This window comes from Cynocephalus volans, chromosome 18 (assembly GCF_027409185.1).
Source record: "Cynocephalus volans isolate mCynVol1 chromosome 18, mCynVol1.pri, whole genome shotgun sequence".
In the NCBI taxonomy this organism is placed as follows: Eukaryota; Metazoa; Chordata; class Mammalia; order Dermoptera; family Cynocephalidae; genus Cynocephalus; species Cynocephalus volans.
Window position 1 is genome coordinate 8,179,848 of NC_084477.1, and position 17,781 is coordinate 8,197,628.

Here is a 17,781-nt window from a genome sequence, read left to right on the forward strand (position 1 = left end):
CTAATTTTACTGGCATTGTTTTTGTAGTATTTTTTATGCTTCCCTCCTTTTGTGAACAGCAGATGCAGAACATAATTTCTTAATAGCTAAGTCATACTTATGAATAGTATTTTTCACGTCCTCAGGAACCACCGAGGCATGTAAGCCTGCTCACCTCCCCATCGCTGGGCTGTCCCTGTTAGTCGTTCTCCATCCTCTTTCCCTAATCCCCTTATCATCAGTGATGCCCCTCACAGGTTCCCTTACTGCTCGTAACTCTTTCTACCACTTGTGTCTGTGGTAGAACGTACTGGTATGTTCTCTCTTTGGCAGCTTTCCCCTTTTTTCTTGTCTCTCTGCTTTTCCTTGCCACTTCTGCATTGCTCAGCGCTGGCTCTAATGGAACTTGGTTTTGATACGCTGCCAGCCCAGTCAGAAGCACTTGTTTTGTTGTGTTGTTTAAAACAAATAGATTCATCACATGAAATGAAATAATTTACATGAAATCTCATAGAGAACTAAAAATCTCTATACTATTTTAGTTCATTAATGTAAAGACATGTATAAATAAAACTTTTCTTGGTTTAGGAAGCTTTTTCAAACCCAGGAATCATTTTGCTAAGTAGAGTGATAATATCTGAAGCATTGCTCTTCTTTCTTCTGTAAGAAAAACAGCATGGCACATTATCGTCAAAAGTAGTCTCCATCATTTTGAAAAGTTATCCAAAACATTTATTCTCATTTCATAGATTTTTAAGGAAAAAAAATCACTTGTGCAGTGTCAGCAAGTTAGAAAGATTCGTTTATTCCCTTATTCAGTAATTTTATGTGAGTGACTTCTGTGTGAGTGCCACGACCTTACAGATGCTGTGATTAAAAATACAGATAAGGACACTGCACAGATAAAGCCTGCCATCTAGCAGTTGTCTGACTCCAAGTATGTTCTCCTTTTGCCAGATTTGAGTATCCCAGTTTTGGACAAAAGATGAAATTTTATTGCAATGCCCATAATATACTCACATAATTATTTTAATGTCAGAACCCAAACCTCCTTTGCCCAAGAACCTGTTAAGGAAAATAAATCACTGATTTACTTGGTTCTGGAACCTGGAAGAGTTGCATTATCTTCTCTTTCAACTCTTCAGCTGTTCCATCCTGTAGCCTAAGACTCAAAGGGAGCTCCTAGCATCAAAACTCAAGAAAAGAAATGTGCTATACAAATTCAAAGTGGCGTGATGACCACCCCATGCTGTTAATAAAAGCCCACTCAGCTCGTAGTAGACTGTTACATGTGTGGGGGTGAGGGAGTTGTTTTGTTTTCCAAATAAGTGACACAAATTGAATATTGGTAAATTTTACAAAGATTAGTCTATCTTTAAACATTGAAAATAATCATACTATATTACTCAGAGAAACCTATTTGAGATTTTAGCAACATGATGTGCTGTATGGAGAGAAACCATTTTTCTTTTAACATATACATATACAATCTACTTGTAGAAATATCATATGTTTAAAAAACTATTAAGTGCTTCAGATTCAAGTGGTTTTGTTTTTAGGAATAATTGCATTATTTCTAAAAGCTGAGGAAGAAGCCACTTTGCTTTTCGTCTAAGAGAGGGCAACTCATGTTTCCTGCCTTCTGTCTAGATTAGTAACGTTTACTTAGATGTCTTATGTCTACCTGTCTCACATAGAACAAAATTAGCAGAGGACGTAACCTTACACTGTCTAATGGGGAGAAAAATGACAACTGAAAATTGCTGTTGTGTTTGTCTTCTGAGAAGCTATCTTATCGAAGTGGCTCGTGCAGTTTTCATCTCTACTGCCTATTACTTGAGGTCGTTATTTCTTGGCTAGATCACTTTACAGCTAGCTGCTGTGGGATTCCCTTACCAAGTTGAGATGGGAGGCGAGCATTAAGCACTAGTATTTTATGAAATCATGTAGTGAGCTGTTCTGTGGATCTCAGACAAAGGAGGGTCTTACAAACAGCAGTCATGGTGGTTCTGCCCAGAATGGCTCTTTTGAGGTGAACAGTGGAGGAAGTTCAGTTTTCTTGCAATAGAAGAAATGCAGTCTTCTAAATCACATAAGAGGGTTTATGGAAAATGGTTGAACCAGGATTTATGTAGGCATTTTAAGAGCCCCCAAAGGAAAACCCAGGGATTACATGTTTTTAATTTGTGCCAGATGGTATCATCTTTGCCTTTTGTTTTTATCCTGCCCCCTAAATTTTCTAATTAATGCCTCTGTTAATTGTCATGTCTCTTGCACCCAGCTCCTTTCTTTTTTTTTTTTCCCATTTTAATCACTCTTTTAATATACATCTTTACTGCTACCTCCCAGACTTTTGCAATGGCTAATTAATAAGTTTCCCTGTCCCTCATTTCATCTTCTCCCCCACCAAATTAGTTAGCACTGTGCAAACCTGATACCCAAAGGAGCCAATCAGTTAATAGAAGTAAATGAAATGTCTTAGGTGCAGAGTGATAGGGAGAAGGTTTCCATCCTTGTCTAGAAGTATTCAACTTTTTAACACACTCTATAGATTAAACCAAACATACCTGAGGGTCTCAATCTAACCCACAAACTATTAGTTCAAGCTCCTGCTATCAAACTTTTTTTTTTTTTAATACATTGTCAATTCCTTTCCATGGCTCCCGTTAGCTCCAGGTAAAGTCTGTACTACTTGGTACTTAAGACTCTTGGTAATCTGGCCCACCCTACCTTTTCAGCGTCATCTCCTACTACCCTTTGTTCTCAGTCTTTACGGTAGTCACACTGGCCCCCTCACTGGCTCTCAGATTCACCTTGCCCATTGTCACCTCTGCTCTTTACCTTTTGTGTCCAGCTCTGTTCTGGACCGGTGAGCGTCCTTTCCACATGCCTGTTTCTTCCCAGCCCTCGACATCTAAGTCATGCCGTGTTAGCATGTAGAGTGCCAAGTGCAAGGCCCGCCTCATATCAGCACTCAGCATTGGTGTACTCCAGGATCGTTAACTTTTTTCCTAGTTTGTGCTGTCTCCATATTGCAGTGTTCCAAGATGCGGTGTTGTGGGGTCTGACATGAGCACCATGTGCTTTCTGGAAGATGGCTGTCTTTCTTATAGCTGGCACCTCTTGGTCCAGCTGTGACTTGTTCTATCAACTGCTATAGTAATAGCCATGATATTAATCTACTTCCATAAAAGATTTTTGATCTAACCAGCCCTTCCCCCATGTCTCTAAATTGACAAATTTAGCCATTAGTTAGGATGGCTCTTAATTAGGATGATATGAGAAGAATTTTTGCTAGAGGTATAAACTACATTGGAAAGACAAAAGAAACAAATTAACTTATTTGAAAGTTATAGGGGCGGCCAGTGGCTCACTTGGGAGAGTGTGGTGCTGATAACACCAAGGCGATGGGTTCGGATCCTATATAGAGATGGCCGGTTAGCTCCCTGGGAGAGCATGGTGCTGACAACACCAAGTCAAGGGGTAAGATCCCCTCACAGGTCATCTTTTAAAAAAAAAAAGAAAGAAAGAAAAAGTTATATTCCTCTCACTTTAATTGTAATACATATTATAATATGTGCCATGAAGCAAAATTTCAATAGTCATAGAAAATAAAATCTTTTCATATTAGGGAAATGGCAAGAGGTTTAATCTTGAGTTTGCACTCAAAACTCTGCCATTTACTGAAACTGCGTGTTTAAGCAAGTTACTCAAGTTCTCTAAGCTTGGCTTCTTCATCTGTAAAACGGGTCTGATAATGCCTATAAGACAGTTCTAGAGATTAAATACAACATAATATGTAAATGTCTTTACATAAAGTATAGACATACACTAAATTATAATTCTTATTATGGAATCCAAATCTAAACAAGCAGGCAGACAACATCACTTGTTTCTTCGGTGAGGAGTGGTAGTGCTAAATTTGCAGGTGCTTCCACAGGGAAATCGCTGGCATTTCAGGTATTTATAATATACTAATACAGTTTATGAATGTTAATTCTCAAGTTAGTTGGAAACCAAGCATGTGTTCTTGTTCAAAATTTGCCAGCCTCGAGATTCTAGATTGAGGAAAACCTGTGTTATTAAATTATTAAAAGAATATTATTTGGTATCTGTTTTCTCCTTTAATTTCTGAGGAGGCGCTTCTCACAGCAGTGTCTCTGAATGCTTTCCTTTCCTTTCCTTTCCTTAGGATTTACTGTTCCAGTAGAGTTGCAAAATGATTTTGTTTTTACAACCAGTTCATTCTGAAAATGCTATTTAAGATGGTCATTGATGTTTGAGAGAATGTGCGGGAAGAACTATTTGCAAATATGGAGGACTAGGCCAGATGGGGTTGTTGTTTTTTAATTCTTATTCATAGAGTACCAACAGTAACAATTAGATTAATTATAGCTCAGACATTCTTTTTGTTCTCAGTGGAAGGACTGGGTATATTTTGTTTGGGTAGGAAAGGAATTTAGTAATTAAAGTGGGAAATATAATTTAGTTTGAAAGCTTTATTTTGGGGGATTTAAAAATTCTTAACCTTTTAACTAACATTATGGTTTTTTAAAAAAAGGCATAGAAATGGTTTTTTTAAGAGTAGTTTGGAAGAGACACGTTGCTGTGTGCTCTAAATCAACTGTCCAATCTATTTAGAAACACTTGGCAGTCTTTTGAGTGACACCCCAAACCAAGATCATGACCTAGATTTTGGCTTAATTGCCCTTCAACCATGGGATTAATGCAAACTCCACCAAAGTCATTTGTTGAGCTCTTTATGTTTGACTGCCTTGATGTGGTAAGTAGGACTTCTTTGTTAGTGGTAGGTCTAAGGCCCCTGCTCAGAATTCTTACAAAAACAGAAAGGATAAATTCTATCTGCTGCATCCACCTGTCTTCTAAGAGCCTCACCCTGGGTCTGCATCTCCCGTGCCTAAGCTTGGTCCCACCATCCCTTGTTCTCCATCTGTAGGGTATAGGACCAGAAGGCACTTACAAAGGAAAGAAAAATGTAAAGAAGATCCCTGAGAAAAACTGGAAGGAAATAATGGGAAAGAGCACACTGCTTCACTTCAGACAGAGGGCAGGCCCTGCTGAAACAAAAGGTTTTGAGAGAGAGGGAAAAAGAACATGTTAGCTTTTTAGCAAGAATTAAGGAATTGGGGGAGAGGGGTGTCAGGACAAACTCTTGACCCAATCCACACAAGTATGATTTCTTGTTCCCTCTTTCAAAAAGCTGCCAAAGTTCATTGCCACCCATAGTGAATGAAGTGGGGCTGCCCAGTCAGGTTTGTGTCTCTTAGCAGCCTGACTTCCAGAGCCAAACACTCCAGATTAGGCTGAGCAGCAGCTATTACAGGGACCTAACAGCTGCTGCACTAAGGACCAGCTCTAGGCCCGAGCGGCATACTCTTTGCCTTTCCAGGTGACTTCAGGAGCTACTCTCAGACTGTCAACACCCATTTTTTCATATTTGCAGTGTCTTTTGACTTCTGGTTTGTGTCTGTTTCTTGAATTTACAGATTCAAAATTCATATCACAAAGATATGTGTTTAACAGTAATGCTACTCTCCCTGGGAGTGCTCATCTCTAGAACTGGTCTTACTAGGATTGTTTTTTCTAAGTAATTAAAACAGCTCCTTGAAAACTCCCATACTAGGTGAATTCACCGTTGGTAAATGTACAACTTGACTTCGTGGAGAAAATAGTGAATGAATCTATAAACTCCCTCTCCATGTTTTTACAGTTACTAAAAATAACAAGAATATCAGTGATACATCTTTAGTAGTATTTGTTAAAATTAATTTCCATTTTCTATCTCTTGCTCTTTAGAAACTTATTAGGATTTTTTCCCTCTCAGTTTCAGCAAGGTGCTTGTAAAATCATTTTCTTTCTTGTATGAAGGAGCTCTTTAATGTTTCTGTTGCTTTCTAAAGAAAGATTTGAAAGACTCTTCCTTTACATATTTGTACTTACCATTTTAATGTCACTAAAGTACTTTAGTTTTCTCAGAACAAGGACATTTGAAATATGTATTTCCTATAAAAAGGACAAATTGCTGGCTTATTGATTTTTTTTTTTTTCTTTTTTCTTTTTTTTTTTTTTGAGATAATGGTTTTCTATAGACCCATGTGCAGGGAAGCCCAGTAGAAGACTACCTTGAGTTATTTGGCCCTAAAAGCCCAGAGTTATAAAAAGAACTAATAGACTCTATAATATTTATGGATGGCACATTGTCAGAGATTGCTGGCTGGACCTGGAAATCATATTAAGTATTTTATGACATTTATCAGATAAGTGACTTACAGGCAGTCAGTCCTCAGCTTACGGTGATCTGATACCAACATGTTGCTGACAGTCACCATATGAGGCCCACAGTACCCACCTATGTCATCACCTACAGCTTGTAACAAGCAGCCAGCTCACAAGTTAACTTCTGTGACTTAACCTCCTGTCTAGAGGGCCTTGGTGAGGCCTCCTGCTTCCCGGCTTGGCTCTTCCAACTCACTTCTCTTTCTCCCTGCACCTTGGAGTCTTTTAGCTCCTAAATGGCAAGAGTTTTTGTTTTTCAATAAGGGGTGGGTTGTAGGCAGTAGAGAGGTGGTCCAACTGAAACCTAAAAGGAAACAAAGAAAGAAGTAGGGGTGGGGGTCTGAAGAGGCGTTAGCAAATTTTTTCTAGGAAGGGCCAAATTGTAAATATTTTAGACTTTATGGTCTGTTGCGACTACTCAGTTCCGCCACTATATCCCAAAAGCAGCCATGCCCAATATGTAGATGAACAGGCTTGGCTATGTTTGGATTAAATTTTATTTACAAAAATAGGCAGCAGACCTTTGGCCTACCAACCATAGTTTGCCAACCTCTGCATACTATGAAGTAATATGACCCTAGTAAACTGGCTCTGAGAGAGATTCTGAAAGAGATGTTCCTGAAATATTTTGAGAAATAGAGCATTATTTACTAAACATACAGATTTTCAGAGGAACTAAGGACAACGCTCATTTTGAGTTAACAGTGTGGTTTCCAATATATTTCGTCTCACATGTTCATTTCCTAAAAATTGCTGATGAATGAAAAAAGCATCGGTGGATTATAAGCCTTTATTATAAAGCAAAACCCAGCGCTAATGACTAAGCAGAGAGGGGCTGTAAGTGATCATTTTACAGATAACAGAGAAGTGAAGCTAAAAGGTAAGTAGTTAAGGAGGTCTCCTGATTTCCAGTTCACACTGCCTGTCCCTGGAGTCTCTTTACGGGCTACGAAAAGAAGTCTTAGTTTTAGACATGTGTATTTGTTAGTTAATGCATAGAAGTGAAAGTTTTATTTTGTTAGATTTTGATGATTAATTGTGATTTTCTTTCTGTAGGAATTGGATACAACTATAATACAAATTCAAATTATTGAGTTGAATTAGCCTTTTTACAGTTACATGTAAAATATTGTTATATTGTTACCTTAATATAACAGATGGTTCTTATGATCTCTGATAGGTTGTTCCTGCCGAAGGATTGGTCTCTATATTAAAGAAGAGGACTGATGCTGTAGGAGATCATCCTGCCCAAATGCAACAGAAACCAGCTAAGCGAAGAGTGAGATTCCAAGAAATAGACGATACCTTGGATCAAGGTAAACCGTTCAGCACTGTGTCTAGCAGGGTTGACGTCAGTATCTGCTGAAATTATGAATTAATGTGTGATATGATGTTTGCTAACAGGATCTGTAAAGGAATATAGGAACCAAGTTGCTTTATTTTCTAAAAAAAGAAACCTGCAAAATCAAACAGTCATCTGAAATTATTTCTAAGCATTTTGTTTGCTCAAATAAGTTGAAAAATGTAACTCCTTTCCTCCTTATCCCATAGACAGTCCTCAATGTCAAGAGCCCATTTCAGAGTCCTTCTTTTTTTTGTTTGTTTTTTTTAGTGAGCCTGCTATTTTTGTCTTCTCTTCAGTGGCCAATTAATACTCCTCCTTTATAGCGGAAAATATTTATGAATTGCAAGTATATTCTCTTCAGTGATTTCTTCACTCTATAGAAAAGAGAGTCTCTCGAGAGCAGCAATTTAACACTGTTGCTATTGTTTGACTTCTTCCTGGGTCAGTACTTCAGTAGTTGCTGTAGCAAACAGTGCTGCCTTTTGTGGCTGCAAATAAGTTTATCTAAGATGTAGGTAAATATGGGTAAGAGGAAATATAGCCAAGAACCTGTCAGTATGCCTCTCCTGTTTATAAAACAACTACATTGTTAACATAACAGTGCAAACATTTAGGTGTGCTTTCTAAGTCTGACATAAGTGATAGCAGTAGCGGTTTCTAAATTTTTAGAGTTGTAAAGCTGGTAGGGACCTTGGAAATAATCTGCTGGAACTCATTTTACCTCTACTCCTTGCTTGTAACTATCACAATCTTCTGCAGATCAAGTGCTCAATTCTGTTTGCATTAATTTGCACTGAATCATTGCTTACTAGGAGGAACTCTGGATTTGGAACTCACAGTTCCTATTTCACTTAGTAGCCACCTCATCTTAGACCAAGTCACTTAGCTTATGGGAAACTGTTTCATCATCTTTAAAATAAGGAGAATAACATCTGCCTGTCTGACCCTGTGGGCGCTGAAAAACGTGTCAAATAATATGTGTGAATTCATTTTCAGAATCATAAAACTTCATGTAAATGGTCAGTGATGGTGATGGCTTATTCCTGATCTCTATAGCTTACTTACACAGTGTTTTCATAAACCTCGCTTTCTGCCAAAACCATCCTAAAAGGGCCAGTTCTAATTCCTCTAAATTAATGCTATCCACTAGAAATATGAAACATATATATAATTTTAAATTGTGTAGTAGCTATGTTAAAAAAAAAAAAAGTAAAAGAAACGGGTGAAATGAATTTTAATAATATATTTTATTTAACCTAGTATACCAAAAATACTATTTCAGCATGTGATCAGTATGAAAAAATTGCTAATATTTTTACATCCTTTTTTCTACACACGTCTGGCGTGTATTTTACCCTCGTGTCAGCTCTGAATTTGGAACAGCTGCATGCCAAGTGCTCAGCAGCCACATGTGGCTCGTGGCTTCCACGTTGGCCAGCGCAGCTCTAAACAGATGTAGATGTTTTATCAACACATGTAGATAAAACAAAACAAAATGTGTGTTTTCAAATCTTTAAACTATATTTAAGTGTTTGTATATGAATACGTGATAACGAAGAACAAGATGGAAAGATACATAAAGTAGGTTGTTAACATAGACAAGGAGGTGGGAGGGAATCATGTTAAAAAGAAGGTAAAAAGATTGAACTGATCAAAACCAGAAAACAGAATGAATGATTTGATCTTATTTCTTCATCTGTATAAAAAATATATTTTCACACATAGGTACAGACTATTTCAAAACATCAATCACAGAACAATACAATTATATAATCCTATTTGTATAAAAGTCCTAAAATCATATATGTTTGATCTGGAAGGATACAAACCAAATTGAATAGTGTTTACCTCTGGGTTGGGAGGGGAATATGATTGGGAAGGAGAAAAAGAACAGTCCCTTAAATTCTTAGATATTTTTGTGTTTGAATTTTTTCAGGGAGAATATATTTATGCATGAATGTAAAATCTTGCAGATAAAGTTCACTTGGTATATATTAGGTTTTACAAAATTTGTTTCTTATCATAGAAGTAATATATGCTGCTCATGAAAAAATTCAAACAGTAATGAAGTAAAATGTATAAGTCCCTCAGCCCTCCCAATCCCTTAATTCTAAGTATTGATTGAAGTTTTTTATCATTCTTTCAAGATGCATTCTGTGTATATGAGCACGTGTGCATATGTGTGTGTGCACACTAACACATATCCATGTGTCTTTTTTTTAAGCACAAATGGGTTCTTTATATACTGTTATGTAACTTCTTTTTTAATCATGAATCTTGGCCATCTTTCTATGAAAGAAATATTAAATTTACTTCTTTCTGTTAAACAATTGATTGCATGGTATTCCATTATATAAATGTCCCATAATTACTTAACTATTCCATTGTACCTGGAATAACGAGGTTATTTCCAACTTTGTTATAACAAACTCTGCTGCAGTGAGCAAGCTTGTGTATATGATATTGTGTGTTGGGCAGATCTGTAGGCTAATTCCTGAAAGTGGATTTGCTGGGCTGAATGTCGAGACCATCTGTCCCGGTTGGCCTGAGGCAGTCGTAGTTTACACGTGTTGTATCAGCATTGCATTCAGTTAACACGCTTTCACTCTCAAAAATATTCAGTATGGAGGATAAATTAAGTCTAAATTTTAGTAGGTACTGCTGAATTACCTACCAAAAAGGTTTCCATACACCTTCATTATAATCATAAAGCTTTTTAGTCTTTTTGAAATATTTTTTGGGCCGGCCCCTGGCTCACTCGGGAGAGTGCAGTGCTGATAACACCAAGGCCCCGGGTTCGGATCCCATATAGGGATGGCCGTTAGCTCACTGGGTGAGCGTGGTGCTGACAACACCAAGTCAAGGGTTAAGATCCCCTTACCAGTCATCTTTTAAAAATATATATATATTTTTTTTCTTTAATTATGAATGATCATTAAGTTTTTCAACCAAAGAATAGTTTTCTTCAATATAGAAAGACTGATGTGGACATTTTCATTAAAAACAAACCTGCCAGAGTTGTTAAGCAAAATAAAAAGAAATCGCTGCACCGGCTAGAACCTCACTTTTCCACTAAATGGTAAGAATGAAAGTGAGGAGCTGTAGATGCAGAGGACATCCCACCCAAAGATATTTTTGTTTAATATTGAATTGACTTTGCTTTAAGGTGGTCCCATGATATGAACTCGGAAGGTAGTGTAATACTGAGGTTGTAATGTACACTCATTTAATATACACTGTGAGCACATCAGAGGGACACTGCCCTGTTTTTCTTCTTTTTCATGGAAGTGATTATAGTCATTGTATAAACGAGCTAGTTTCAATTTTAGCATTCACGAGCTCCACACCTATAAATCTTTGTGATAACTAATAGGTAGGTCTTTGTAGAGTCACTAAAGGTGTGTGTTTTCTGTCAATAAGTCCTGTAGCTAGAAGACTAGCATTAGAAATGTCTAGTTATTAGGGAGGAGGGAGGGAGGTTTCGGTAATGGGCCACAATAATCAACCACATTGTATATTGACAAAATAAAATAAAATTTTTTTTAAAAAGAAAGAAAAAAATGAAATATATTATTTAATTTTAATTAAAATAAAAATTTTAAATATTGATTAGATAAAAAAGAGAAATGTCTAGTTATTTAGATCAGTGAGTGAGAAGACAGCAGATGCTAAGATTTCCATTTGACGACAATTTAATCTCACTCTGTTCTCATGTTTACAGATGAAGTTGGAGGTGGCTCCTGTATTTTACTGCTCTTGCTGTGCATAGCCACGGTTTTCCTTAGTGTTGGAGGAACCGCATTATACTGCACTTTTGGTGACATGGAGTCACCTGTTTGTACAGACTTTGCAGACAACATGGACTTCTATTACACTAAGTTACTGCAGGGAATGACAGAACTTAAACACTGGATCTACCTCTCCTAGCAGCGTTCAGGAGGGACAGGCATGCTGGCAGTATGAATGAAAGATGTGAAACTTTCTAAACAGCTTTTATTCCAGGAGTTCTGTAACATTCCCCCCTCTCCCCAATGAGAAACCAAGGACATCAGAAGCAGCAACTTTATATGGCAGTCCAGAGGAGCTCTGTTAGAATAATGAGGCAAATATTGATAGAAGCATAATGGATGGAAGGAATGATCTTTGGAGAGCATGGCCATCTCCTCTTCTCTGCTTCCTACTGTACTGAGGTACACAGAGCAAATTAAACAGGGCAGTCTTGGAACCACGCTGTTTTTAGCTACCTTGTCAAGCTAATGGTTAAAGGACACTTTTGGTATGTATTTGTTGGTCCATAAACATTGCTTCCAGCCATCACGCAATAAGTTTGTATGCAATCAAAAAGAGTTACCTTACGGTTTCAATGTCATTTTTTAGTTAACCTTGGGAGCTATGTAACTTATATGTAACTTAGGCTTTGTGCATTATTCCCGGATTCTGTTCTCCATTTGTGAAATGGGTGTGTGCGTGTGTGTGCGGGTGTTTCAGGCAGTTATCATAAGCAAATACACAACTTAGAATAACAAAGATTATCTTTATTCTTTTAACTTGACTATCATGTGCAGGCACAAATCTTTGAAGGTTTAACTATGGAATAGATGAATTATAGAAATTTGGCCCTGAAATGAGAAACTGTGACAGATCTGTGGCAATTAACTTGATTAACTAGCCAGAAATCAATCACGTCCTGGAGGCAACATTAAGGCACTCCCCCAAGTCACAGGCAACAGTTTCATCATGAATTCAGTGCTTCCTGAAATGATTAAGGCTGGTCACTACACAATTCAGCAAACACTTTTTAAGCACCTATTATGGTCTGAGAATCTAAGAACCAGAATGCAAACATAAATAAGATAGAATCCCTGCAATAGATGTTTTAATTCTGGTCTTATGTAAAATAAACCAATACTTTGGCAAGTGAAATGCAATTCAGTATTAACAGATCATGCATTCAGATGTTTGACTGTGCATTCTTATCATGGGCTTGATTTAGACCCTATCGTGGGGTCATTAAACAAAAGTACAATCATACCTTAAATAAGCAAATGTCTAATTTTTGTTTAAATCTGTCAGCTAGGTGGCCTTTCTGTATCTAAGGTACAATGGTCTAACATTTAGGAAGCCCTGCTTTGACTTTTTATACCCTAAGTAGCATTTTTAAAAAACAAACATGAATTACAGTTTAAGTGATCATTATTTCCTGTTTTTCTGTTAGGATCATTTGAAAGAAAAAAGGAGAAATTACTTTCTAGTTATTACTGGCTGGTACAGTATCTCCCTTTGTGTTTTTGCTTATTTATTTAGATTATGTGAATTTTAAAGGGCTTTTTATATAAGTTGAGAGTGTGTCTCCGAGCATGCATTCGGTTATTCCAATGCTAGATATTTAATTATGATGTACTTTGTGTTTTGATTTTCTATAATTTCAGTTTAGGCTTGTTTATTTTTAAATTGATATTTCTTTTTCACTTATAATACTATTTGATTTGTCTCTATATGTCACCGTAAACTGTAATATTTTCAAGGGTTATAGATCAAAGATATTTATTTAGAAGTATACAAAATACTGAAATTTAGATTCGTTATACTTAAGGCTGATTTATTAGAAGATTATTTTAATGTTCTATTATAAATTTTAAGAATTTATATTCGAATTGTATGTAAAGTATGTAAAATATTGACGGTACTATCTTAGGTGGTTCTATAAAAGCCGTTCACGAGGTCTGCTGTGAGGGGGCCCCCTTGTCGTAGACAAACCTCTTCTGTGCTTTACCCTCCTCATTTCTAGTTACAGGAATTTGATGATGCTTATTTCTGCCAATTTTATGTCAAGATAAGTTAAAATTTCCCCCCTGTTCACCTCTTTTAGGTCACTATTGGAGTCCTGTATAATCTCTGGTGTTATATTTACCTATAGCCCACCTGGGCCACTTCTGAAACCTAAGATTTCCTGGGACCTTCACACTGAGATGAAAAAATTTAGAGAATATTTTACTAGTCCAGGGCCCAGTTGTATCTCAGAGAAACCATGAGCGTCCTCCCCACTTCCCAGGGAGGGTGAGGGGAGCTCAGGAGCATATTTAATAGCTTGACTTAAAATAGGCATGAAATCTCAACTAGAAAAAATTAGGTCAGTTTTTAAAAATGTAATAGTCATTTATTGCATGAATTGGAGTAATTCCACCTGGTGATGAAAGGATTGTTATCTCACATAAAAAATTCATCCCGTTTTACTAAAATGAAATTTCTTCTGTCATTTGAAACTACTGACAACTATTTGTAACTAATCTTCTTTAAGAACTGTATTTGAGGGTATCAAATCAAGCTTGTAATTTAAAATCTACACCAACAAAGTGTCTCAGAGAGTTTATTTGAGCCAATGAGTGCTGAAAAAAACTGCTTCAAAGAGAAAGTAAAGCAATTTCAGAAGTTGATCTGGCCCCACAGGTATCTCGATAGCCATCTATTTGGGGTAGGCTAGTAGGTCCGTAAGTAAAGACTTCTCTACCTCTAAAATCCCTCCCCATCTGCCTGACACAGTAGCTGAAATTTGTTCTAAAAATTCATTCTTTTAGATTTAAAAATCAAAGCCCTCTGGGAGGTTTATTTTATCAGACTATGAGTTTATATATTAGATGTGCAAAGGATTTGAGATTTCAAGGTGGGCCTTATTTTGAAAGGATACTTGTGAACTGGGTCTTGCTGCAGTGGCAGGAGGATGTGGGGTGGAAATGATAGGGACAGAGAAAGGGGCAAGAGTTGAGGAGAAAAAGAGGGAAACTGGTAAAAGAAGAAAAGAATCCTTTAGCTATTAACCTGTTTGCTAAAGCTGGCCCTGTGGCATTCACTCCCAGTCCAAAGAGAGACTGAATTTTTATCTTTCCACCAACATGACCCATATAACTCTATTAATTTCTTTGGGCTCAACTAATATTAATTTATTCCTGTGTACTATTTTATGCAGTGTGTGTAGCATTTTCATATTTGTTCATTGATGTTGAGGTCAGTAAACATATATCCCTCAAGTGCAGGTCTTTTAACTCCCAAATCCATTATACAATCTGTCCTCTGTATCCATGGGTTCCTCATCAGTCAGCCAACCACAGACAGAAAATAGTTGGGGAAAAAATAACAATGCAACAATAAGAAATAATGCAATTTTTAAAAAATACAGTATAACAACTATTTATATAGCATTTACAGTGCATGAGGTATAAGTAACCTAGAGATGGTTTTAAAGTATACAGGAGAATGTGCATAGGTTGTATGCAAATACTATACCACTTATATAAGGGACTTGAGCATCTGTGATTTTTGGCATCCATGGGGGTCATGGAGCCAATCCCCCATAGATGCCGAGGGACAACTACTTTCTATTCTATCATGTTGCCTCCATCCTCAAAAAGAACGAAAGTGATTCTACCATTTATGGCACAAATTCTAGTGCCATCTGCTATTTTAACAACCTCAAAGATAAACATTTTTTGAGCCTTATGTACTAACAATCTAAAAGCTACAATGAGCTAAACATTTCCTTAAGGAATTCTAGTACTATTTAAATCTCCCTGGGTTTAGGCTACTGAGAGAAAAGGTATGGTAACCTAGGGGCATCTGTTCTCCCTGGGCAAAGAAGAGTTACTGCTGAATTCAACTTTCTGTCTATTACCCTGAGATCGGAGCAGAACCATGAGCAATGGTGTTTATCACTGTCTATACTCTGACAAACATTTGAATGCCTGGTACTGGGGCTCCAGAAACAAGAAATGGTACCGGCTTAAAGAATCAGCATCTGGGCCGGCCTGTGGCTCACTCAGGAGAGTGCGGTGCTGATAACACCAAGGCCATGGGTTCGGATCCTATATAGGGATGACCGGTTCGCTCACTGGCTGAGCATGGTGCTGACAACACCAAGCCCAGGGTTAAGATCCCCTTACCGGTCATCTTTAAAAAAGAAAAAAAAAAAAAAAAGAATCAGCATCTGGTGAAGGAAGTGTATTTGTGAAGAGGAAATAAAGTAACTGGCAACATGTTGCCCATAGGGGTGGAAAGTTACTTATTCTTTCCCAAGTTGAGTGTCATGCACTATTAGGAATAAAAGGAAAATTCTATATAGGCCACCTGCATAGCAGCTTGATAGGAATCTTGACAGGAGTCTTTTCTTACAGCAAAAGGTCTAGCAATCATTATCTAGTAATTATTACTTTTCACTTCTAATTAGCACTTGTAGATTAATAGCTGGCAGGTTTTGCAGAAGTGGAAAGCTTCTCTGCAGGAGCCTTCTTTGAAACTGAAAGTCCAAATTGCCTTGAATTGAAAACCTTCTCACAAAAACTCCAGTCACAGATGGTTTTACCAGTAAACTCTATCAATCATTTAAGTAAGAAGTAATACTCATCCAACAAAATACTCTTTTAGAAAGAGGGAGAGTACACTTGCCAATTCATTTTATGAGACTGGTATTATTCTGATATCAAAACCAGACAAAGACAGTAAAAAAAGAAAACTAAGACCAATATCACTCATGAATTCTTAAAATACACAAAATTAAGAATATATAAGGAACTCAAACAACTTTACAAGAAGAAAACTAGCAACCCAATTAAAAAATGGGCAAAAGAGCTAAGTAGGCATTTCTCTAAGGAAGATATCCAAATGGCCAACAGACATATGAAAAAATGCTCAACATCACTCAGCATCCGGGAAATGCAAATCAAAACCACATTGAGATACCATCTAACCCCAGTTAGGATGGCTAAAATCCAAAAGACTATGAACGATAAATGCTGGCGAGGCTGCGGAGAAAAAGGAACTCTCATACATTGTTGGTGGGACTGCAAAATGGTGCAGCCTCTATGGAAAATGGTATGGAGGTTCCTTAAACAATTGCAAATAGATCTACCATACGACCCAGCCATCCCACTGTTGGGAATATACCCAGAGGAATGGAAATCATCAAGTCGAAGGTATACCTGTTCCCCAATGTTCATCGCAGCACTCTTTACAATAGCCAAGAGTTGGAACCAGCCCAAATGCCCATCATCAGATGAGTGGATACGGAAAATGTGGTACATCTACACAATGGAATATTACTCAGCTATAAAAACGAATGAAATACTGCCATTTGCAACAACATGGATGGACCTCGAGAGAATTATATTAAGTGAAACAAGTCAGGCACAGAAAGAGAAATACCACATGTTCTCACTTATTGGTGGGACCTAAAAATTAATATATAAATTCACACACACACATACACACACAAACCGGGGGGGGGGGAAGAAGATATAACAACCACAATTATTTGAAGTTGATACAACAAGCAAACAGAAAGGACATTGTTGGGGGGGAGGGGGGGAGGGAGAAGGGAGGGAGGTTTTGGTGATGGGGAGCATTAATCAGCTACAATGTATATCGACAAAATAAAATTTAAAAAAAAAAAAATGAAAAAAAAAAATACACAAAATTAAAAGACACAAAAATTTGTGTTCTTAAAAGACACAAAAATTCTTAAAATAGTAAGTCAAATCTAAAAATATATAAAATGGATAATATACTGTCATGACCAAATGAGATTTATCTCAGGAATACACTATTGTTTTAATACTAAAAAATCACTCAATGCAAATCACCATTTTTAATGAACTAAAAAAGAAAAAACATATGATCATGTCAATAAATGCATTAAATTTACACACCATTCATGATAAAACTCAGCAAACTGGAACTAGAAATGAACTCACTCAACTTGATAAAGGGCATTCATGAAAAGCGCACAACAAACATTAAATACTTAGTGGAGAAAGACCAAATGCTTTTCTTCCTAAGATCAGGAACAAGGCAAGGACCATATCTGTTTAATATTGTACTGGAGGTCCTATAGCAAGAAAAAGAAAAGGCATCCCAATTAGAAAGGAAGAAATAAAACTTTTTGCAAATGACATGATTGTTTATAAAGAGAATCCGAAGGAATATACAAACTGCTACTAGAATAAGTGAGCTTAGCAAGGTTGCAGGATGCAAGGTCAATACACAAAAAAGTCAATAGTATTTCTGCATACTAACAATGGGCCATTGGAAAATGAAATTAAAAATTCATGAATAAATAATTTACACTTAATAGCATAAAAACAAAATACAAGCAAATTTAACAAAATATGTGC

General features: G+C 36.9%; 1 protein-coding gene across 3 annotated transcripts in view; it reads left to right on the forward strand.

Moving 5' to 3' along the window:
- The window catches only part of CNST (consortin, connexin sorting protein), an 84,266-nt gene extending 71,254 nt beyond the window's left edge, over nt 1–13,012 (forward strand). For all 3 annotated transcript variants that reach the window (XM_063082769.1, XM_063082770.1, XM_063082771.1), the window contains 2 exons: nt 7,457–7,592; nt 11,343–13,012. In XM_063082769.1, the coding sequence (XP_062938839.1) occupies nt 7,457–7,592; nt 11,343–11,548 (342 nt within the window). In that variant the 3' untranslated portion in view covers nt 11,549–13,012. The remainder of the gene's footprint in view (nt 1–7,456; nt 7,593–11,342) is intronic.
- Nucleotides 13,013–17,781: the final 4,769 nt, after the last annotated feature.